A 24,230-nucleotide genomic window follows, 5' to 3' on the forward strand; every position below is an offset into this window, starting at 1 on the left:
TGATTTTGTCATTTGGAAGTTGTAGTTGCTGGGATTTATAGTTAGCCTACAATCAAAGAATTCAATTGAATTGAACTAATCTTGGCACACAGAACTCCCGTGACCAACAGAAAATACTGGAAGAGTTTGGGGGATATTGACCTTGATTTTTGGAGTTGTAGTTCACCTACATACAGAGAGCACTGTGGATCCATCAAACAATGGTGGATCTGGACCAAACTTGGCATAAATACTCAATATGCCCAAATGTGAACACTGGTGGAGTTTGGGGAAAAATAGACCTTGACAATTGGGAGTTGTAGTTGCTGGGATTTATAATTCACCTACAATGAAAGAGCATTCTGAACCCCACTAATGACAGAATTGGGCCAAACTTCCCACACAGAACCCCACTGACCAACAGAAAATACTGTGCTTTCCAATGGTCTTTGACGACTGCTCTGATATCTTCTCATGATCCCCCCAGGGGTCCTGAACCCCAGTTTGAGAAAGGCTGTGCTAGTGTAGAGATGTTTTTTATACATGAATGCATTGGACATGAGACATATTACTGGGTCTCAGGCATACTTTAACTGTATGTTCTCTTATGCTAAGTCATTGGGATAGGTGACTATGAACTTTTAATTGTGTGTAGATTGTGTAGATTCACCTACAATGAAAGAGCATTCTGAACCCCACCAGAATGAAAAATTCATGCCAGCTTCTACATTTATGGAGTATATACAGTAAGGCAACATTTCTGAGAACTGCACTGGTGGGCAAAGCTCTGAAAATTAAATTGCTCTGTATGTATTCAGTGCAAATGTTTCTATCTACTATAAAGCAAACAAGGCCTTCAGCAATACATTTAACAGATGCAATAGTTTCAAAGCAGTGATCAGGAATTATTACAGCTCTAAATGGAAGTTCTATTTCCAAGCACTTTTTAATGTCATCCATGGTTGTAAGAATCAAGGATTTCTGGCTGACAAAGAAAAAAGAACATTGTTTAAATATGCTGTAAATCAGTAAACAGCAAATAAAATGTCATAATGTATGAGAGGATTTCTGTTGATATCTACTAATAATTTCTCCATGTTCAGTGACTAAACACTTCCAGAACAAACCGACTACAGAATAGAGTTCAGCTATACCAAGGGAACAATTTTCCACTATGATTCTGGAACATGTATTGCTACCTGTCCTATAGACATTGCCCTGACATCCATGTTTCCCAGATGCAAAGGAGCACAGTGTGCACAATTTGAGATCAATGTAGTGTTGAAGGCTTTGAGATCAGTTAGATAACGACATCAGACCTGATTTTTTAAAGAAATGAAGATTTATAGGCAATGTAGCCAGTTAAATATAGAAAGCTATACTAGGTCTGGTTCCCTGGTGGTGTATTGGTTTAAACTGCTGAAAACATTCACATTTATCTATTCACATGTTCATGTTTTCGAACTGCTAGATTGACAGAAGCTGGAGCTGACAGCGGGAGCTCACTCCACTCCCTGGATTCAAACTGCCGATTCTTTGGTCAGCAAGTTCAGCAGCTCAGCTGTTTAACCCACTGCACCACCAGAGGGCTCCTGGTGTACTAAACTAAGCAGTAGGAGACACAATAATGGGTTTGATTTAGGACTTGGAGGAAGAATGAAGTTTCATTTATTCAGTCATCTATCAAACTTTTGTCTGTTCCTCAGACTAATGTAGAGATAGTGTAGGGCCATTTAGTGGGAAAAGGCATAATAGCATCAGAAGCTCAACTTTCCAAACAAAGCACAGACTTTTGTGTACATGAAGGGAAGACATAACATTGTGATATAATGCATTAATGCTCTTGGCAACAATTACACCAAACAAGAGTTTATAATAATAACAACAACCTAAGAGTTAATAATATATTAGTACATTTGGAAGAAAATGTTTGTTTTGAGAATGGGTCATTTTCATGTGTTTATAAAATATCTTGATTGAACAGGCTTGTCTAGATATATAGATAAAAATACTAATTAACTCATGAGGCGTATAATAGGATTGCCTAGAAGTAAATGGAGTCCTGTTAAGACTCAGTGGCTGACTGTAAAAAGACAAAAATTTACCTTTGCCCAGGGTTCAATAAATAATTCAGTAAATAATCCTATTTTCAAAGAGGGGGAGGAAAATGCAAGCTACTACTTTCCCCCCCTAGAACAATGCAATAAAATGGAAGTATACATGCCAAGGACACATTTTTGTGTTTCTTAAGGACAAATTCTAGTTTGATCATCCAGCTTCCAATTTTCAAAACTTTTTTTTTATTTTTCAGAATATTTATATACATAAGAAAAGTGAAAATAGGTATGTGTGTGTGGCTAGGGTGTCCACTTACACAGACAAGCTCCTGCCTCCACAAAGAGCTATAGTTCCTACTATTCAGGAGACACCAATGGCCCTCCCTCCAATGACATTGCAACTTAGAGAAAATGCTGCAAACATGTACAAAAGCCCTGCCAGTGTCCTCTACAAACACTATACTGCCCATCACCCAAGTGAAGGCTTTCATGTGGGGACACTTTCATCCTAGATTTTATGTGTTTCCTCCACCACAGACATCCCAGTGTTTCTTAGTCTCTTAGTTGGTGTGGAATTTGCATGACCCTGCCCACTGCCTCTCCCATAACCCATTTCTATTCTTTTCTATGGCACAGATGACTTGATCAGCAACAGAACATACTAGAGGGATTTGGGCAAATTTACCATGATTTATAGGAGTTGTAGGTACTGGAATCTATAGTTTGCCTGTAATCTAAGAGCACTCTGAACTCCACCAAAGATGGACCTGGAACTAACTTGGCACAAAAAAAAAACCCAGGAGCAACAGAAATAGTGGAGGACTTTGGAGGGATTTAGAGGAGTTTTTGTAGTTCACCTACATCCAGAGTGTACTATGAACCCAAACAGTGATGGATCTGGACCAAACTTGGCACAAAGAACCCCCATGACCAGCAAAAAATACTGAAGGTCTTTGGGGAAATTCATCTTGATTTGAGGAGATGCAGTACACCTACATTCACTGTGAACCCAAACACCGATGGATCTGAACTAAATTTGGCACACATACCTGATGTGCCAAAATTTGATTACTGGGGGGGGGGGGGGCTTGGGGGGAACTTACCTTTCTTTCTGGGAGTTGTAATTCACCTACAACTAGAAAAACTGTGACCTTTACCAGTGATGGACCTGGACCAAACTTGGCACACAGAACCCCATAAATAACTCAACCTACTGGAGAAGTTTGAGGGGACTGGCTCACCACAGTGAGAGTTGTGGTTTACCCTACAGCCAGAGAGCACACTGAACCGCACCAATGATACATCTAGAGCATACTTGGCCAACATAACAAACTTTAAATACTGATGGAGTTTCTTGGGGTTAACTTGGCATTATGTCAGTTGTAGTTAATCCATAACCTTATGCATTTTGTACAATTAAAAAATTGAGTTTTTCAAATAACCTGTCAACGCCAGGTACCCAAGCTAGTATACAATAAAAGCACAATGATATCTGCTCTGAACATTAAAATATCATCACTGAAGTTCAGTGATCGTTTTCACAAAATTATTCCAACCTGCAGTCAAGCTGAATCCTTTTTTCATTTCCAACAGGAAGGGAAATACAAAATGAACTGTAATGTTAACATCTTAAAACAAAATATTTCCAAAATAGCTTTGTTCGTTTTACTTTTTTACGGTGTAGATATGTATGAACATATATGGGGGAGCAGGTCATTGCTCCTTTGGTGAGAGAGATGGAGTAAAGCATGGTTTATAGATTGCGGTTAATAGCCATGGGATTAATCTGTTTTTTTGCACTGAACCGAGACTGCAAGTTTGTGCTTATGTAACCCACTGCTTACTTGAGAGTATGCTCCACTGAGCTTGGTGAGTTCACTTGCATAACATTGGGGCCTATAGTGCAAACAAAGAGAGAAAGACAAAAATCCCTCCTGAACTACAAGCTTAGTGAATAATGAGGTAGTAGCTGCCAGTAAATGTCATAGGCACTGCTACAAAGACACTGAACTGAAATGGATTATCTCAAACACTTTTTCATGTCTTCTAGGGATTCTTTCTGGTTTTATACTCACCCTTTGAAGTCAAAGCTTTCTAAGACAGATTCCTGGTTCTTATTTCCATTGCTGATGCTGTTTCTCTTTCTCATCAAGTTAGAGAGCTCCTTCCCTTTAGATTTATAGCCTTGTACATACTTCAGAGGAAGGAACTGGCAAAGCCAACTCTCTGAGTATTCCTTGCCTAAGAAAATCCTATGAAATGAATGTGATTGATTAAAGTCGAAAGTTGTCTTGAAGCACATACTTAACTATTGTCGCTATAGGTGACAAAGAATCCCATGCAGATAAATATATGAAATTCATCAGAGTGAGCAGACTGGAGAATGAGAGGTGGATGACTAGTTTGGTTACTTAAGTGACTAAGCAAAGGACACACCAAGGAGTTCATCCCTCCCTTTTCAGCTGGTTTAACAGAACAAATATTTATGTACATATAAAATTAGATTGTTAAGAATCTAGTGCAGTTTGGCTATAGGCCGGGTCATGGAACTGAAACATCCTTGGTCACCTTAGTAGATGATCTGCATAGGAAACTTGACAGGGGGAGTGTGTCCCTGTTGGTTCTCCTGGACCTCTCAGCGGCCTTTGACACTGGGACGCCTCATGAGAATGGGGCTTGGAGGTACTGTCTTACGGTGGCTCTGGTCCTTCCTGGAGGACCGTTCCTAGAAGGAGTTGTTGGGGGACACCTGCTCAGCCCCGCAGCCTTTATCTTGTGGGGCCCTGCAGGGTTTAATATTGTCCCCCTTGTTGTTTAACATATACATGAAGCTGCTGGGGAGATCATCTGTAATTTTGAAATTGGATGTCATCTGTACGCATAGGATGTCTAATTCTATTGCTCCTTTCCACCTACTGCTAAGGAGGCTGTTCAGCTCCTCCTGTGACAGTCTGGTTGAGGGTGAACAAATTGAAATTGAATCCAGACAAGACAGAGGCACTCCTGGTCAGTCGTTAGGCCAAACAGGATATAGGGTTACAGCTGGTGTTGGAAAAGGTTACACTCCCCCTGAAGACACAGATTCGCAGCTTGAGAATGATCCTGGATTCATAGCTGAGCCTGGAACCCAGGTTTCAGTGGTGGCCAGTGGAGCTTTTGCACAATTAAAACTTGTGCTTTAGTTGCGCCTGTACCTTGGGAAGTCAGACTTGGCCACGATAGTCCATGGTCTGGTTACATCCCGTATAGATTACTGCAATGCACTCTACATGGGGTTGCCTTTGAAGACTGTTCGGAAGCTCCAATTGGTCCAATGGGTGACAGCCAGACTGCTCACCAGAGCAGGGTATAGAGAGCACACAAGCTCCACTGGCTGCCAGTCTGCTACCGAGCACAATTCAAACTGCTGGCTTTAGTCTATAAAGCTCTAAATGGTTTTGGCCCATCTTACCTGTCCGAACGTATCTCCCTCTATGAACCATCTCAGAGATTAAGATTGTTCCAGGAGACCCTGTTTTTGGTCCCACCTCCCTCGCAGGTTTGACTGGTGTGGATGAGAGACGGGGCCTTCTCAGTGGTGGCTCTTCGGCTGTGTAACTCCCTCCCCAGTGAAATTAGATCAGCGCCCTTCCTCCTGACTTTCAGAAAAAAAGTAAAAACCTGGCTATGGAACCAAGCCTTTGGGCAGTAAACAATACAAGGAATAATCAGGTTCATGCGCAATAGATATTGATATTTAGAATGGCCTTGGACTATCATTGTTGGATTGTGTGATTTTAATGCTTATATTAATATGTTTTTAACTCCACATTTTAATGTTTGAATGTCATTGCATTTTAATATCGAATTGATAGCTGTATGTTATTGTTTTATGTTAGGTTTTATGTGAGGCATTGAATTTTGTCATATATATGTTGGAAACCGCTTTGAGTTGTGTCCCCCCCCCCCCCCCGGGAGGGTAAGGAAAGTGGTATACAAATGAAGTATGTTTCATCATTTTTTTTACTAAGCTATTCCCTAATGTGGTTGTTTCCACTTTTTTTAGGTACCAAGGGGAGAAACAAAGGAGAATTTACAAATCTTCAGGGAGTAGCTGCATCTACAAATGGAAAAATATTAATAGCCGATAGCAATAATCAGTGTGTACAGGTACAATTACCTTTTTATTGTTACTTCTGAATGTACTGATCTTTATGAAAGGATGTGGGATTGACCAAATGTATGGAAGAGCATGCATAGAAGAGACTAGAGAAATCATAGCAAATCTTCTTCATTATTTTGAAATAATGTCTCAAATACTATTTCATGCTTTTCTGTTTAGTAATGAATTTATTTGACATCTGGATTCTAGTTTTCTTCTAAATCAAGTTAAGAACTGAAAGCACAGTTAATTGATATGCTATCAAATGTGGCTTGGCTTGAAAAATACCTTCAGCATCTGAAACTTATGGGGTTAAATCATGTCTTCCATAATTATTTTGGCATATTGAGCTATTGACATCATGTTGATTTTTTCCTGTCTAAATTATTATCATCACCCCATTTTGTGAAAGTTATACTTTTTAAAATACCTTCATAGGTGTTTTCCACTGATGGCCAGTTCAAGAGCCGTTTTGGTATTCGGGGAAGGTCTCCCGGTCAGTTGCAACGGCCGACAGGAGTGGCTGTGCACCCTTGTGGGGACATCATTATTGCCGACTATGATAATAAATGGGTTAGCATATTCTCCTCTGATGGAAAATTTAAGGTAAGTTTAAAATACAAATATTAAATACAAATAAATCATTACTTTATAATATGGATAACCATTAAATTGAATAAAAATATAAGAACAGTGAAACAAAAACAGGGCCAGAAGAAATATATCATAGGAGCACCATCAAAATGAGCAAAAATGCTTAAGATATTGCTTGCAAAAGCAATGCTTGAAAAGATTATGGTACTTCTCTGACTCTGTCACCCAGAATCTCTTCATCAGTGAACTCTGGCTGTTGTTTTTGCTTTATTTCCTTTCCTTTCCCCAATAATGAGTCTCAAGGTGACTTCAAATTATTAAAACCAGTACAGATTAAAAACCATGCAAAACATCATGTATGCAATAGATTATAATTACATTATTTGAAAAACAATGATTATATAAATTAAACCACTTAAAATCCATTATAATATAATATCTTAACAGTCAACAAAGCCTGATGGAATAGTGGGGGGGGGGGGATCACTTGTTAGTAAAAGCAAAACAAGGAGGGAGCCATCCTAGCTTCCCTGGAAATGGAGTTCCAAAGTCTGGGATCACCCACAAAGTAGGCCATCTCCTTTTTTCACCACCAGATGAGCCGAGAAGGATGTTGGACAGAGAGAAGGGCCTCTCTCAAAGATCTTAGAGCTCAAACAGGTTCTTACAGTGAGATATTTATTTAATTATTTATTTACGGCAATTCTACCCCGCCTTTCTCATCCCAGAAGGGACTCAAGGCGGCTTTCATAGAGGCGATGATTTGATGCCTTAAAACACAATGTACACTTAAATAAATATTAAAACAGAATTTAAAAGTACATTAAAAACAATTAAAACATTGTCGAAGGCTTTCATGGAAGAGCTCTTTGTCTCACCCCAGCCATTCCACAGATATATAAACCCATTGTCCTATTTCCAACAGACCTCACTACCTCTGTGATTCTGGCCATGAAAGCCTTCGACAATACATTGAACATCTTTACGGAATGTTCCAAGACACACAAAAATTGGAAAAACTAAGGAATAGGAAATCACAGATGTCACAACCTCTGAGGATGCCTGCCATAGATGCAGGTGAAACATCAGGAGAGAATACTTCTAGAACATGGCCATACAGCCCAGAAAACTTACAACAACCCAGTGATTCCGGCCATGAAAGCCTTCGACAATACATTCAGAGTTAAGCACGTAATCCACAAGCGTAATCCGGGCCATTCCAATGGTCATTGCACATTGTTCCAAGTCTTATCTTTTGCACAAGTTCTCTAAAGGCTTGGTCACAAAGCCACATTTTCACTCTCTTGCGGATGGTCAAGAGGGAGGGGGTTGTTCTAATACCCCTGAGGAGGGAGTTCCACAGCCGGGGAGACTCCACTGAGAAAGCCCTGCTTCTCGTCTCCACCAATAGTGCCTGCGAGGGAGGTGAGAGCGAGAGCAGGACCTCCCCAGATGGTCTTAAACTGCATGGTAGTTCATAGGAGGAGATACGTTCGGACAGATAAACTGGGCCAAAGCTGTTTAGGACTGTTTTCTGAGCCAGGACCGTTTTGATACAGACTTTCAAACAGCCTAAATCTTAGCCATATAGAACTGGGTCCAGAAAAGTTATGAGATTAAAAAGAAAATCCTTTCTTGAAAGGTGTTCTAGACTACCAGTAATGTCCTGTCTCTGTCCCCAGCTTGTTGGGATAGAAGGTATAAGAGAACTGCTTAATCAGGAGAACAGCTTCACAACTCTAAGCCACAATGGCTTTAATGATTGCCATTCATATTTTGGTTATGGAAATGAATAAAAAGCCCAGTCCATATATTTTAGTTGGGAGGATTTGTGGTTTCAATAGTCAACTAGAATGAATGATTTAGCTTCCACATTCTTTAAGTTTATGGACACTTTTCAGTGTGTCTTACAGTATTCCAAATGCAATGTAACTGAAGCATATCTTACCATGTTCATATATTAGTGCACTAAAAAGAAAATTTAAGCTCTGTCTTCTTCCTGTAGACAAAAATTGGGTCTGGAAAACTTATGGGACCGAAAGGCGTTTCTGTGGATCGAAATGGGCACATCATTGTTGTGGACAACAAAGCATGTTGTGTGTTCATCTTCCAGCCTAATGGAAAAATAGTAACCCGGTTTGGAAGCCGAGGCAATGGGGACAAACAATTTGCAGGTATCTATAATTGATTAACATGCCAACTATTTTTGTTTTCAACACACATTTCAGTCACATTTGTAGCCATTTGAAAAAGAATCTTAAACTTCTCATCTTTGTAGGTTCAAAACTGGGAAGAACAAGCACTGTTCCTAACAGCCACAATCTCTTTGATGTGTTGAATTGCTGGTTATATGTTGAAATTGGATACATACAATTGTCAAAGTCAGTTCAGGAAATAAGGAACATGTTTGATAATGTTAGATTGTATATACTTAGTGGATATTACTTTCATAAAGTATTTTGCAAGATGGAAATTAATATGATGTAATGTTCCTAAACAGTCTTTTACTGTGTAATAAACACAGCCTTCTTGCTCATATTGCAGTTAGTATTTAATCAACAGGAAAAATTACAGCTTAGGTTCTGTGCCAGAACTTGCACAGGACTTTGTTTAGATACCAAAGTGTGCTTTAAGATGCTTTAGGTAACTGCCCATTAAGGACCCAGACTTAATTTTATCCTTGGAGACAGGTGAGATGCTAATCAGCACTTAATAGACTTCTGAGGGTGAGAAGGTTTCTTTGTGCCCATAAGAGAGATAGTCTACAGACAATATAATGTAATTGCTTTGCAAAATTTGATATATAGTTCCACAAGCAAAAACGGATAGTTAGCAATAAAAAAAGTCAGGCACCATTTGTCTTAATGCATCTGCCACTTTTTATTTTAGAGTTATCTATACCCATGATGCCTATTCGTTTGAAAATGAAAAGACACACTACAGAAAAGTACAAGGGCCTATTGCTTGCCTATTGCTTAAATCCAGCTGCTAGCCCCAACTAGAATTAGACTCACCAAATTACTGGAAACTTGATAATTTAATATTTAGATAAATTACATTGATCCAGTGGGTTTAATCTGTTGGACTACCAATTGTAATTAAGTCCAGATTTCTGTCTGGAGTACAGTCCTGTAGAATCACTCCAATTGGCAAGGCAGGCCAATGGAGAGGTGCAACCAATGGTATATAGAAAATGGGACTTCTTTGTGGAGATACCTTCCCATTGAAAAGTATCACCCCTGAACTCAGGACAGGCCCTGACATCATCTATGTTTTCCTTGCTCTTGAAAGTGAATTTATAGAAGTAGTCTAATTATGGTGGTGGCGCAGCGGGTTAAACTGCTGGCTTGCAGAACTTCCTGACGTAAAGGTCAGCGGTTCAAATCCATGGAGAGGGGTGAGCTCCTGCTGTTGGCCCCAGCTTCTGCCAACCTATCAGTTTGAAAACATGCAAATGTGAGTAGATCAATAGGTACCAGTCCAGCAGGAAGGTAATGGTACTCCATGCAGGCCTGCCAACCACATTACCTTGGAGGCATCTATGGACAACGCCGGCTCTTCGGCTTAGAAATGAGTCGGACTCGACTAGACTTAATTTTAGGGAAAACCTTTACTTTTCAATTATGGTAGCTGATCTTTAACTTGCCATAGATCATGGTTGCATTCTTTTTATTTTAAGCTGTTTCTTTCAGTTTTACATATTTTAGGCAGTTATGTGTTTTTCTTTGTTGTATGCCATTTTGAGATGTTTTAATGGGAGGAGGGCATAGAAAAAAATAAAATAATAATGTTAAGACAATGTGTGTGATGTTTTTTATATCCTTGTCCTTTTAAACAAAACCTTCTATGCCAAATTATAGTTTCTATTTTTGTAAACTTCTCTTGGTTTCAGAAATGGTTGCCCATGCACTTGTGGGGCTATTAGAAAAGACGTTCGATTCCATAAATTCTAAAAATGCATTTCTTTGGATCAAGGGCTATATCTTGTAATAAAATACCATACTAAGCATGTGAAAAAATAGATAACTTTGTTACTCTCCCTCTCAATCAAATTAGGTGATATTTGGCAAAAATCAAGTACTTGGTTTAGCTGAATAAGAATACATTGTTACTGTCTGTAAGAAATGTTTGTTTTAGTCCTGTTCTATTATCTGGGTGAATGCCACTAGAAGGTGCTAGAGAGAGAAGGATAATCCATTTTACTGAGGTGGTGGGTGGGTCAAAGGAGGAAAACCATTTTCCCTTGTTTTCCTGTTATTTCCCCCACCCATGTCGTGATGGAGAAAACAACCCTTGTTTATAAAATGGGAAATGGGGAATGAGAATGTCCAATGAAAACAGGGGAAAAGGTTTTCCTCCAACTATTCTTCTCTCTCTAATGCCCCCTAGTGGTCCCCACTTGGATAATGGAACAGTACCCTTTTTTTCTGAAGAAACTCTTATAATTAATGTTAAATGTGGACAGTTGTAATACTTCAACTCATTTTTGCTCTTCTGGATTGTCCTTTATATATATTTTTTCCTATTTATTACAGGTCCCCATTTTGCAGCTGTCAACCACAATAATGAAATTATTATTACTGATTTCCACAATCACTCTGTCAAGGTATGGTGCTGTTTTTCAAGAAACATAAAATCCATAATTTTGAACTTATATTTATAATGTGTGATTCTCTAAGCCTTAAACAAAGAGTTTATTCTACAATGTCCTTAATGATTATTTTTATTAATTATTTTTATTAAACTTTGTTTCCCACCCCTTTTCCTCAAAACATATATGTACTATTGTGATTTTTTAATGCTCATATAGTCTTGTTAATCTTATGGTTGTGTTGTTTACTCTGTATGTATTGATGATGTTACTTGTAAATCGCTCTGAGTCCCCTTGGGGAGTTAGAGCAGTATATAAATAAAGTTTTGTTGTTGCTGCTGAAGTGACTCAGGGCGGCTTAATGTGTCAAATGTTGTTAATACAATGAGTCCACTACTGTACTGATAAAAGTTTTATTCCAGGCTTTAAGGGCTCTATTCAGAGTGCTCGACTTGACTCCCCAAATAGACCAAGCACCTTGGATAGCTCCTTTAAATCTTGGATTAAAACATAGTGTGGATTCATTATCCCACTGACATGATCGCCGTAAACTGTTACTGGGTTAATCTACTGAGCAAATATATCTGTTTGGCCAAGTAGGTCTTAAACAAAGGGTTTTACATTAAATACATCAGATGCAGCTCTAATTACTCAAAAGAGTAGATTCTCCAAAGTGGATCAGGACTAGGAGATGCTGTGTGATGAGATTGAAATCTTCCCTCTTCACCTGTACTACGAAATGCTCCCTTGTATGTTATCCAAAGTGTTTTATTTGACATTTGTTGGTACCAATGGGAGAGGCTTCTAATTACTGTTAACTATGGGGGGGGGGGGGGGGTTGGCATGTCAAAGGAGCCATTGTATCGGGGGGGGGGGGGAGTACTAAGTCTCTTTGTCCCACTAATTGTAATTGTATAGTAAATAGTGGTAGTGAAATATAAATTCTTCCCATCTTCTTTAAATGCCAAACCACTACTATAGGAAAGAAAATGTCCTTATATATTTACCATGTTCACATGTGTGGAAATCTAAAATATTGTAACCATAACAAAAAGAATTGACATGCTTGATGTGCTAGTGTGGAGCATCTTAAATTTTTTCACTCAGGACCTCTTTTGGCCAGAGAAATTTTTACATGATATATATAAGTGTATTAAACGGTATATAAAACCAAGCATTTACTGATAACATATCAACATTTTCAAGGCTTGCTATACAGGCTGATTTTTCTTCTTATGAAGTATAGCTGAAGCATATGAAAGTGTTTAAGATCTAGTCAGGGGGATGCTGGGGTTTTGTATGCTTTTATGATTTTAACTTGAATTCTTTTTAATATTAATGATGTTTAATGCTGTTTTAATATTTGTATATTTGAAGCTGTATTGCAATGCTTTTAATTGTGAGATGCTTTAATCTCCGCATAGAGAGAAAAAGCAGAATATAAATAAACATAATAAACATAATAATAATAATAATAATAATAATAATAATAATAATAATAGACCCCGGTGGCGAAGTGGGTTAAAGCACTGAGCTGCTGAACTTGCTGACCAAAAGGTCACAGGTTCGAATCCAGGGAGCAGCATGAGTTCCTGCTGTTAGCCTGAGCTTCTGCCAACCTAGCAGTTTGAAAACTTGCAAATGTGAGTAGATCAATAGGTACCGCTCTGGCAGGAAGGTAATGGCAATATGTAATTGAATACAAAAGCCAGCATAGGGATCTTGTTTACTTTGTACTAATCTTATTGTGTATCAAACAATCATCATCATTAAATAATCTTCTGCAAAGACCACTCCAAACATTGCACCACGGGTTCATGTAACTGTTTAAAACATCCATTATGGGGATCCCATTTGGGATCCGGGCCCTCATTTTAAGAAGCAGTGTGCTAGTAGATATCTGAGTAGTATGGAATTAATATTTGCTTGTGTTTGTATGTAAGTGTGAGTCCATTGAATGCCAAATATGCATTTGGAGATGCTACCAGATAAGCAGGACTTCACTACAGAAGCCAAATGGAAGCCTTTTCAGGTGGTGTCCAAGTGACTCAAATAACATGGCAACCAAAGTTGAGCATCAGGCAAAGGCAATCCCACATGATCTTCATACCACCATAAAGCTACATTACAATTGAGTAGCATAACTTTCAAACTGAGAGCATTTGTGCTCGGTTTCTGGAAATAGACAGGAAATAATCGCTCCTATGGTTTTATGTACAATGAAAAAAGACCACTGGAGTCTCTATAAAACAGATTGTTGGCATAGTTTACTGGCAGGGGGGCTGCTGTTTTGATCAGTGTAACAATTGTACAGCAATGCAGGATTTCCTAATAATGACATCAATTGTTAGGGCTATGGCTCAGCTCCAACAAACAAGAAATAAAGATGTTCAGAACCTGATTAAACATTTGAACAAAATGCATTGCTATTTTAGCTTTAACATGGATTTTAAGCCCCATAAATTCAAAATAGTAACTTTTCCAAGCTGAAGTTGCTAATATTGTCCCTTTGTCCCTATTTCCTATCCAGAATTAGAACGAAAGAGGGCAACTAAACCTTTATCTTTCTTGTTATGTTTATGGTATGCATTTTCTTCTATGACCCAGACTTATTAGATCAAGGGAATATTTTCTGCATTGACTAGTAGTATAAATTAAGATAGCCTTGAGCATGAACTAAAGCTGACACATATGTCAGCACATTTCACTAACAGAAGACAATTCTGCTATATATCATATCCAGTATGTTGGATAGTACAGGCATACATCAACAAAAAAACTGCTACATTTTAATTACAATTTTAATGAAAAGTATAAATTATAAAGTTGTCATGAAGCCAAACTTTAATGTTTGAAGAAACCCAATTTAATTTTAGATTTTCTAGGGCAATTCCCTTGCCTCCCAATCAGAGCCTCATAGTAATGGAGCAAGACGCTCCCATGTGGGAGGATGTACCAGTGAACTAGGCTTGGGGCCTTACCCAGTGGCTATATATTAAATGAATGTTTTAGGTTTATTTTAAATTTAAATACTTATATTTAACAATAGTCCCCTAACATTCTTGGAGCAGCTTGCAAGAATAAAAGTTATAAATAAAACTAATCAAGAATGAGCATACCAAAACCCTGATTAAAGCCACACATGGAGTACATATTTACACAGAAATAATACCCACTGAGTTGAGTAATAGCTGTGTATAAGAGTCCAATTTTAGTATCAGAAATAGGAGCAGTTGAGGGAAAGAATCAGAAAAAAATGTGTAAGTAGAAAAGCCTGGGACAAGCATGACTTCGTGATTTGAAGGCTGGGATATGGTTCGAATCCCCATTCAGCCATGGAAACCCAGTGGGTGACCTTGGGCATATCACACTCTCTTAACCTAAGAGGAAGCCTGTGGCAAATCCCTTCTCAATCTTAACAACAACAACAACAACAACAACAACAACAACAACATACTTTATTTATATTCCTCTCTATCTCCCCAAGGGCACTCAGGGCGGATTACAGAACACATATATGGCAAACATTCAATGCTGTTATACAATTGACAAGGACAAACAGTACATAAAAAGAAATAAGGCTTTCCCATCTTTTTCTGGCATCTGGAAGCTGGAGCCTCTGGTGACGCAATGGGTTAAACCCTTGTGCCGGCAGGACTGCTGACCAAAATGGAGTAGGTGAGCTCCTGTTTGTCAGCTCCAGCTTCTCATGTGGGAACATGAGAGAAGCTTCCCACAGGATGATAAAACATCCAGGCATCCCCTGGGCAACATCCTTGCAGACAGCCAATTCTCTCACACAGAAGCAAGTTGCAGTTTCTCAAGTCACTCCTGTGCTCTACTCCGGCCACGGAGAGGTGCTGTCGCTCCATCTTCCATGCCGAGGAGCTTTGTTGTCCATAGAAATACTCCTGATTGAGTCACCAGCATGTCTTTATGGGCACCTTTTTTATTACCTCCCTGATTAAAGCAGTACCTATTTATCTACTCACATTGCTCTTTTCAATCTCCTAGGTGAGCAGAAGCTGGGGATGACAGCAGGAGCTCACACCGACCCAGGCTTAAATTGCCAACCTTTCAGTCAGCAAGATTTTCTGCAGCTTAGCAGTTTAACCTACTGTGCTAAGTCTGACCCCTTAACAAGCAAACCCCATGATTGCCATAAATCAGAAATGATTAGAAAGCACATAAAAATAGAAAAGCCCATTTTCCCTTTGCCCCATGTCCCAATGAATGACACTTGGTTTTGTCACAAGTAATGGATCTGCTACTTTTCTATAGCCCCTTTTACACTGCCATATAAAATCCAGATTATCTACTTTGAACTGGATTATATGGCAGTGTAGAAGGGGCCTAGGACTAATGCTGGATTTAGCCCGTAGTTCCAGCCTTATGACAGCTTCCACTATAAAACCTCAAAAATACATATTTCACTTTTTGAGAATGATGTGAAGGTTAATGTGTAATTCTGCTAACTTCTTGTTGTTGACAAATTCCTATTTGGTATAGAGAGTTTTGAAAAAAGAAATCCTAGAGCTTGAGAGCCTTCCTGTTTTCCTGCTTGAACAGACAACGCATCCAGCCACTTCTTGTGTTGTGGCATGCAAATGATATGAACTTGTCCATCAACACTGATCTCACTACAAAACAAAAAAAAGCATGATAAGTTCCCATGGAAGCCCAGGATCTATAGTTTACTCTTGCCAAAAATTGAAGAAGGGAATGTAAAAATCTACCGCATGTGTGTGCTAGGAACTATGACACATGGCTATGATGTTTTATCATTTCTTAAAATATATATTTTTGTAAATTTGTTCTTGTACAGTTTGTTATCATTTTCATCTGCAGACAGTATTATTCCTCCATTTGAGTCTCGCCTACATAGCCTGACATCTTTTACTTTGAGAATCCAAATATTTGTCTTTTCTCAAGATTTGATTTATATGTCTGAGGATAATAATTGTCTCATCTTTTGGCTCCCGTCACTTGGTGTTATATAATTTACAGCCTATATATATTTGAAATATTTCGTGCAGGTATTTAACCAGGAAGGTGAATTCATGTTGAAGTTTGGGTCTAATGGAGAAGGGAACGGGCAGTTCAATGCTCCAACAGGAGTAGCTGTGGATTCTAATGGAAATATTATTGTAGCAGACTGGGGAAACAGCAGAATACAGGTAGGCAAAGCCTTCTTTTTCAGGTCAATGGCATAAATACATTGTTTAGATAGGAATTCCTCCTAGGGCTAAAGAAGTACATTTTGTGACTTGAGGCAGAACAGGAAAGCAGCCCCTCATCCCCAAATTTGCAACTCTGGGTTAAATATTCATAATTACAATATATGGTGCCAACCATTATTTTTAAAAATAAATAATGGGTTGCTTTGTGAAGCTTTCTTAATTGCTTCTTATCATTCTGTACTCTTTTTGAACTGTCAACAATTACACAACAACATTATTATATTTGTGAAACAATCACAACGGCTAATGAAGCACAGCAAAACTTAAAATTGCATTGGTCATAGTTGTTCTCAATCCAGGTTTGGAAATGCTTAAAATATTAAGGGTAATGGAGAGGAAGAATTTGGCAGGAACAAAATATTCCAGGATCTTTGGAGAAGGAAAACTTCCAAGGGTCAAAATTCTGAAATGAACACTATGTAGCCTCTCTGAGTCCCCCCTCGGGAATTGAGACGGGCAGGGTAGAAATGTTGTAAATAAATAAATAAATAAATAAATGTAACAAAATTAGAAAAAAAAAATCTGTTCCTGGTTTGAAAGTGTTGTTTCCTGTTTAATTGTGCCATCCTTATTTTGAAAGTAGTTGTTATACTCCAGAAACTTAGTTTTCGTGGCTGCCACAAACTATGTTGAATTGGTTGAGATGTGTTCGTTGTAGAACTATAGCAAAATGTGCTGCAGGATGTCCCGCAAAAGAAAGTCTTTTGCAGTTTAATAAACTTTTTCCTTGTTTTTATGATAGAACCAATTAGGAAATGACAATTATAACACAGGAACAAAAATGTGTTACATACTGCCATCTGCAATTGCTTTAATGTACATTGATACTAAATTTATGCGACCCAAAACAAGGTGGAAGATGCCACTCCAGAACTGTCCATTTGTGACTCCCATCTCATTTTTTTTAAAAAAAGATAGATGCTTCTTAGCTCAACAATAAGAAACAAGAAAAATTCAGGAGCCAACTATTAAATCTTAAAAGACATATGGCCATGTTCCAGTAGCATTCTCTCCTAATGTTTCACCGGCATCTGTGACTGGCATCTTCAGAGGTTCTGTTGACAGTGAGGCAAGTGGAGTGCATGGGTTGTGTGTGTGTGTGTGTGTGTGTATACATACACATACATACATACACACACACACACACACACACACACACACACCACTTGCCTCACTGCCAACAGAACCTCTGAAGATGCCAGCCACAGATGCTGGCAGAATGTTAGGAGAGATTGCTACCGAAACATTGTCATACAGCCTGAAATACTCACAGCAACCAAGTGATTCCAGCCACGAAAGCCTTAGATAATACAACATACCTTACATGTGTACAGTTGTTAAAAGTGCAGAGGATTAATCGAGATTTGGTTTGGTGTAGCAGCATAGTTTTTTTTATGCTGCATTTCAATTCAGACAAGAATGTGCATATATTTTAGTGTCTGCACGATAATTACAGCATGCATGTAGTACACAGTCCAACAAAAAAAATGTTTTTGTTGTGTTGGGTTTTAGGCCTGTTTGGGGGGTTATTTGAGGTTCTGATCCAGAAGTTTGCACTGGATGGACTACATCATCTCTAGTTTCTTAAATGGGGTTATCATGGTTTTCTATGGACAAGCAGATAGTGACTAGTATGTGGCATATGTTCTGTATCTCAAACCCTAGAGCTGGTAGGGGAAAACTGGGGCCATTTTTGGAGCCAGCTTGTCAAATATATCCAGGAACAGGTTTAACATTTGAGGTACCAAAATGTATGTTGGCCAGTGTTATGGTTTGCCTTCTTTGACTGATTAAAGTTCTCTTTACTTTTTCCCTCAGGTTTTTGATGGAAGTGGATCCTTTTTATCCTATATAAACACATCTGCTGATCCACTGTATGGTCCTCAAGGTTTGGCCTTGACATCCGATGGTCATGTGGTAGTTGCAGACTCCGGCAATCACTGCTTCAAAGTCTATCGATATTTACAGTAACAACTGGAACAGGATCTCGCTCAAGATGTTTCTAGCTTCAGAAATCCAAGATAGATCCTTTTGTGTAGGATGTCCACCTCTTAAATACTTCAATTTTAATGCTGAAGGAGGCTCCAGTTTATCCCCTAAACCTACATTGTTTACATAGGATTTGCACCTCATAAGTTCTGCACTGAACGTGTCCTAGGGGATTAATACATACAACCCTGTTTTTTCTCCCTCCCCTTCCCCAAATTCACAAAGACAGTGGAACACTAGACATATGAACTATGGCTTGTAGATCAGGCATTTCTGTAATTGACCAATTTTTGTGAAGGAGGGGAAGAACATAAAAAGTTACTTGTTATTAAAGGGTGTATACAATATGTGAATGGGAGTGCTGGTTTAAAGCATCCATGTTTGGAAGTTGTGTGTGTTAAGGACTATTTGACCCCAGCAGGAAGTCTGGGAACCTTCTAGATCACATTGTTATAGCTAAGTATTACACTTGTAAGATTCTTCCTTCCTAGTTCATGTAATAAATAGTTTCTTTTAGTAATAAGGATATATGGTTAACTCTTCTTGTACTAGCTGTTAGATCTAACACAGCTCGATTTCTAACACTACAAGAATCAATGCAAACTCCCTGTCCTACGTGAGATTTGATGTACATGATTATCAACTTCCCTGTTGCTCACATTGTGTTGTTAGGATTTTCCAGATCCCCAAACTTATAAAAATCTGGAAGTACACTCTCTATATAGATGGGTTACTGTTGATATTTTATAGAACCAAATTCCTATTGATACCACTGACTAGAGAATTAAGTGACTTACATCAGCTTAGCAAACTTCACAGCTAACATTCATGCTTCAAATCTGCTCTTGCTGTGATTCTGAAAATAGTCCCATTTAGTTCAGTTATACATTTTGATACAGTATAAGTAGAGGATCTACTTTACATAACCAAAGGAAATTTGGCAGTTGACATATCTAATCTGGGATGGAAAATAGTATTCTGAGGATTACAAAAGCAGGTCTTTTTGTATAAAAACAACAACTAAACAAGAAACATCTATTGAGCATAACAAAAGAAATACATTGGAGAACAAGTCTTGAAAATCATGATTTGCAAATAATAATAATAATAATAATAATTTGTCTTAACACATGTATATGTTTGAGTACAGTGAATAAGGAATGAAAATGTAGGGGATTTGAACAACCAAGAACAATCAAACCCCATTTGTATTGAAGGGTATTCTGAAAACGTCTCTTTTCCCCACCACCTTCCCATATACAAGCCTTGTAAATTATTAGAGTCACATCTGTGCTCACCCAACATGTTTACTATTGTGTTTTAACTTATTTGCAACAACATTCATCATCATATTTTTAAAATTCTTTTTAGATTAAGTGACTTCTGATAGCAAGCAGTTGGAGGCCATGTACTATCTCCAGCCTTATGCAAGTTGTCAGTGAATAGTGTGGTTTCTGTATCCAAACTAATCTTACATTGTATTGTCGAAGGCTTTCATGGTCTGAATCACTGGGTTGTTGCATTTTTTCCGGGCTGTATGGCCATGTTCCAGAAGCATTCTTTCCAGGTGTTTTGCTTGCATCTATGGCAAACATCCTCAGAGGTCAAGACCTCACAGCTTCTGAGGATGTTTGCCATAGATGCAGGCAAAACGTCAGGAGAGAATGCTTCTGGAACATGGCCATACAGCCCGGAAAACGCACAATAATCTTATTTTTTTCTGACTGATGTTTTAATAGCTGCCACCCTATACTGTTAGGGTTGGTAGAGACCATTATATTGCTTAAAATGTTAAATAGAGTCCAGTGAAAATATGTACAAAACACATACACACAATTATGTAGCTAGCTCTTAACAACACTAGCTAGAAAACTGGAATGCCAAGACGTATAAATAATCAGTGTTTAAGGCTTTATTTCCTCATCTTTTAAGGATAATAGAATAATTTCACTTGTTGCTATAAAATAATCCCTTTACAATCAGTAATGCCAAGAATCAAGTTTTATGGTTCTTGGGTAAACAAAGAAGTGTCTTTTGGCAAAAGACACCAGATACTGTTAGTCTTGGATACTGAGCCTTCTTGAAAGCTACTGGTATTTAAATTCTCTGGGGAAAAGGGATATTCTATTTATGATTTAATGTGTATTTATTAACCATGTAAACAAAACAAAAAGAAAAAAAGAAACCTTAAGCTATCTTGTCATTTTTCTTGAGCTTCTAATGTAAAGGAACTCACAGATTTGTTAAGTGTGTTATTACTATAGACTTGATTCAAGGCTCACTGTCACACCAATTTGGCTTAATAGTTTTACACTTTTGTAAAGATGTTCTGGGAACAAAAAGCAATGTTAACTTGAATTTAAAAGAGGGGTTGGGGGGTACTGAGCCAAATTATCTTAAACAGTGGCACCAACAGATGTTTCTCAGGCCCTGTTGTGCCCCTGCTCCTTTTAATGGATCTTTTGCAGAAGAAGGAACTATGGAATTTTATAAGGGTAGCACCAAAAGTTAAACATGGAGATCATTTCATGCATGCAGACATGCCCATGCATCTCTTACAATGTAATCATTTCTTAATTCTTCTAGTAAATAATACCTAAATAATGTTGTATGTAATGCTACCTTTCCCTAAGATTTGAATTTCTGCTTCTTTCCTTTACAACAAAGCGAACACATATTAAGGGTGATGTGGCCTTCCCCTCCGTATCTTCTTAGATCCTGGTTCTCCCTTGATGAATTGTTAGGATTTTGTAAAATACATTGGCAATGCACACTATTATTCATCAGCTAGACACAGAGCAAAAATAGTTTGCTGCAGTAGTAAGCATTTGAAAATCAGCTAGCAATAATCTTGCTTCCAGGTTTTCAGATATTCACTCCTAAAGACAGCTGGTTTTGCCGCACACACAGTTAATGTTTGAAGCTCTCAGAAACAACCACAATTGCAGAAGTGTGATGTTCAAAAGAAAATATAATTTTTTTTAATCAGGTAAATATTTACCAGAATTAATGGCTGAGATAGGGGTCATCAAAATGTGGACCTTTAAATGTTGGGCTATAGCTCTCATGCATCACGATTGGTTATGTTGGCTAAAGCTGAGCCCAGCAACAACTGGGAGTTGTAATCAGCAACATCTGGAAAGCCACATTTTGCTCGCCTCTGATCTAAAGGCACATGTAGGTCAAACCCAAGCTTGTTGTTGTACTAAGCTCAACAGTTGCAGCTTGGGATTTATCTACACTGCAGTTGTAAACTGGATCAACAGTCCTAGCTTTGGCCCAAATTTCCTTGGCAATTCTGGTCTAGGTTTGTGGTATAGCTCTCCTTCAATGTCAAGTGGTGCTGAAATGAACAGTAATGAGTCGTAACATGTTCTGAGCAGTGCGAGTACACCTGTGTTTATTTGAAGCAAAGTAAAAAAATACTGTCAATTCATTTTTGGATAAACTCAAACTGTATATTGAAGGGTTTTTTTAACTGTAAAAAAAGAAAAAAATGTTAAATACTAATGGAGTTTTTACACTAATTTAAAGTTTCAGCAATGTAATGAGAAAATATTGTCTATTGTTGTTGACCTTTGTAAACATTACAGGGCTTTCAACTTTACAGCTAGTTTTTCTTTGATGACTAAGGATCTAGTGTTGCCATAATGAAAAACAAGTGCCCATTAAGTTATGCTTGTTGTGTGAGGAAATAATTCTTTTTTAAAATAATAATAATAACAATATGGCTGACAGCATGGAACAAAAGTGTTAATGTCTGCTGAAAACGCTGTTGATGATCAACTGTGAGCAGTGAATCCAAGGGTCTGTGTTCTGAAGAATGTATGGAAGATGTTTGTGGTGTAGTGTAGGATGATGCCAGAGTGGTGATAGTTTCTGATGAATGTACAACACTTTACATGGATGTCCGTGCGCAACACAGCCTTAACCCCAATGGTTTGCTTCCCCTGGTCCCTGCTTTATGACATGAGAATGTTCCATAATGTGCATCGTGTATTGTAATATCTCTGTGCTAGAAACTGAATTGTTTCATATGTTGTACTCTTCTGGTCCTTGGATTTTTTTTGTACATTCCAGCTTTATAAGTCAGTTTCATATGTTTTGTGTAAACAATGCTATAAAGTCTTGCACTCTCTAAAAATGATACTGACGTATCGTAGTCATTTTTTTCTTTCTCACCAACAGCTACATTCCCTTCTCCTCTCTATTGAGAAGAAATTGAATCCTGTCTAGTTAAGGCTGAGGATGAAAGCTGTTCATTGAAGAGTGTTGGTGTGTAGGTTTAGCTTCATGTGTGCCACAGTGTTCTTTACGCTTTGTCCTACAAAGAAAGCTTAAAAAAAAAACCTTACCTTGTGTTGGAACAATAGGAAAGTCCAGACTCAAATATGTATCTTTTATCATTCACAACCCTGCAAAATAAAAATAAATGAATGAAGGTTGTTTCCTCTTGTTTTTTCCCCCCAGAGTTAAAGACATCTGGCTTGGCATACTATCCTAACAAATTTGTAGTTGTGACTTCCCTATTTTGTTAATAGGGAAGACATAGTAAGGATATATATTGAAGAGCAATCATAAATTTCTAATATAGAGATAGAATAAAAAATGAGTTTCTGCTCAAAACAGGCCATGTATCTTAGCTTCCTCTGGGCTCTTTCATACAAAGCAGATGTGTTGGAAGGTAAATGGTATTTATTGATCTTTGTCAATGCTTCCCAGTATTTGGTCCTCCTGATTTTGGACTTTAGGTCTGAGGAATTTCTACTAGTATGGCCAACGATTAGGAATTCTTGGAGTTGCAGTCCCAAACATCTAGAACAGGGGTCCTCAAACAAGGCCCAGGGGCCAGATAAGGCCCTCCAAGGTCATTTACCCAGCCCTCACTCAGGGTCAACCTAAGTCTGAAACTACTTGAAAGCACACAACAACAACGACAACAACGACAACAACAACAACAATCTTATCTCATCAGCCAAAAGCAGGCCCACACTTCCCACTGAAATACTAATAAGTTTATATTTGTTAAATTTGTTCTTCATTTTAATTATTGTATTTTTAAGTGTTTTTGCACTACAAATAAGATATGTGCAGTCTGCATAGGAATTCATTCATGTTTTTTTCAAATAATAATCCCCCCCCCCAGATTCCATTGTTTCCACACCATAGAGTTTCTCTTTTTAACTACTCGTGTTTCCCATTTAATCTCTCATTTTAAAGCCTTAAGAATGAGGCAGTAGGTCCCTGTGTTTGAAAAAAGAACATTCTATGCATGATTGGAAAATTGGGAAATATGTTTTAGGACTTCATCACATGCAAGATCTCCATTGCAGCCCCTTACGTTTCCACACACTTCTAAAACAGTTCATAGATGGAGCAACATGGATCCTGTCATATGATACAAGAGGACTTGTGCCTCTTGCCTGTGCTACTTCATCTGTGAACTGAAGTGTTGGGAAATGGGCAACCGGGGCCAGTTTGAAATAATATTCTGAAATCTGAATGTATGTGGAAACGGGAAGAAGTAGGAGGAAACACATGGGATCGGGTCTGTCAAATTTGCCTGTGTTGATTCGCTTCAGTGACGTGTAGTAATGGCCGTTCCTATGGTCAATCTCCTACCAAGCATTGATGCTCCA

At 38.2% G+C, this 24,230-nt stretch overlaps 1 protein-coding gene across 8 annotated transcripts in view; it reads left to right on the plus strand.

The window, feature by feature from the left end:
• Nucleotides 1-23,032, plus strand: part of TRIM2 (tripartite motif containing 2) — a 97,912-nt gene extending 74,880 nt beyond the window's left edge. For all 8 annotated transcript variants that reach the window (XM_060778826.2, XM_060778823.2, XM_060778829.2 and 5 more), the window contains exons 7-12: nucleotides 6,082-6,185; nucleotides 6,616-6,783; nucleotides 8,777-8,945; nucleotides 11,307-11,377; nucleotides 16,399-16,539; nucleotides 18,421-23,032. In XM_060778826.2, coding sequence (XP_060634809.1) covers nucleotides 6,082-6,185; nucleotides 6,616-6,783; nucleotides 8,777-8,945; nucleotides 11,307-11,377; nucleotides 16,399-16,539; nucleotides 18,421-18,573 — 806 coding nt within the window. In that variant the 3' untranslated portion in view covers nucleotides 18,574-23,032. The remainder of the gene's footprint in view (nucleotides 1-6,081; nucleotides 6,186-6,615; nucleotides 6,784-8,776; nucleotides 8,946-11,306; nucleotides 11,378-16,398; nucleotides 16,540-18,420) is intronic.
• The last annotated feature ends 1,198 nt before the right edge of the window (nucleotides 23,033-24,230 follow it).

This window comes from Anolis sagrei, chromosome 5 (assembly GCF_037176765.1).
Source record: "Anolis sagrei isolate rAnoSag1 chromosome 5, rAnoSag1.mat, whole genome shotgun sequence".
Lineage (NCBI taxonomy): Eukaryota > Metazoa > Chordata > Lepidosauria > Squamata > Dactyloidae > Anolis > Anolis sagrei.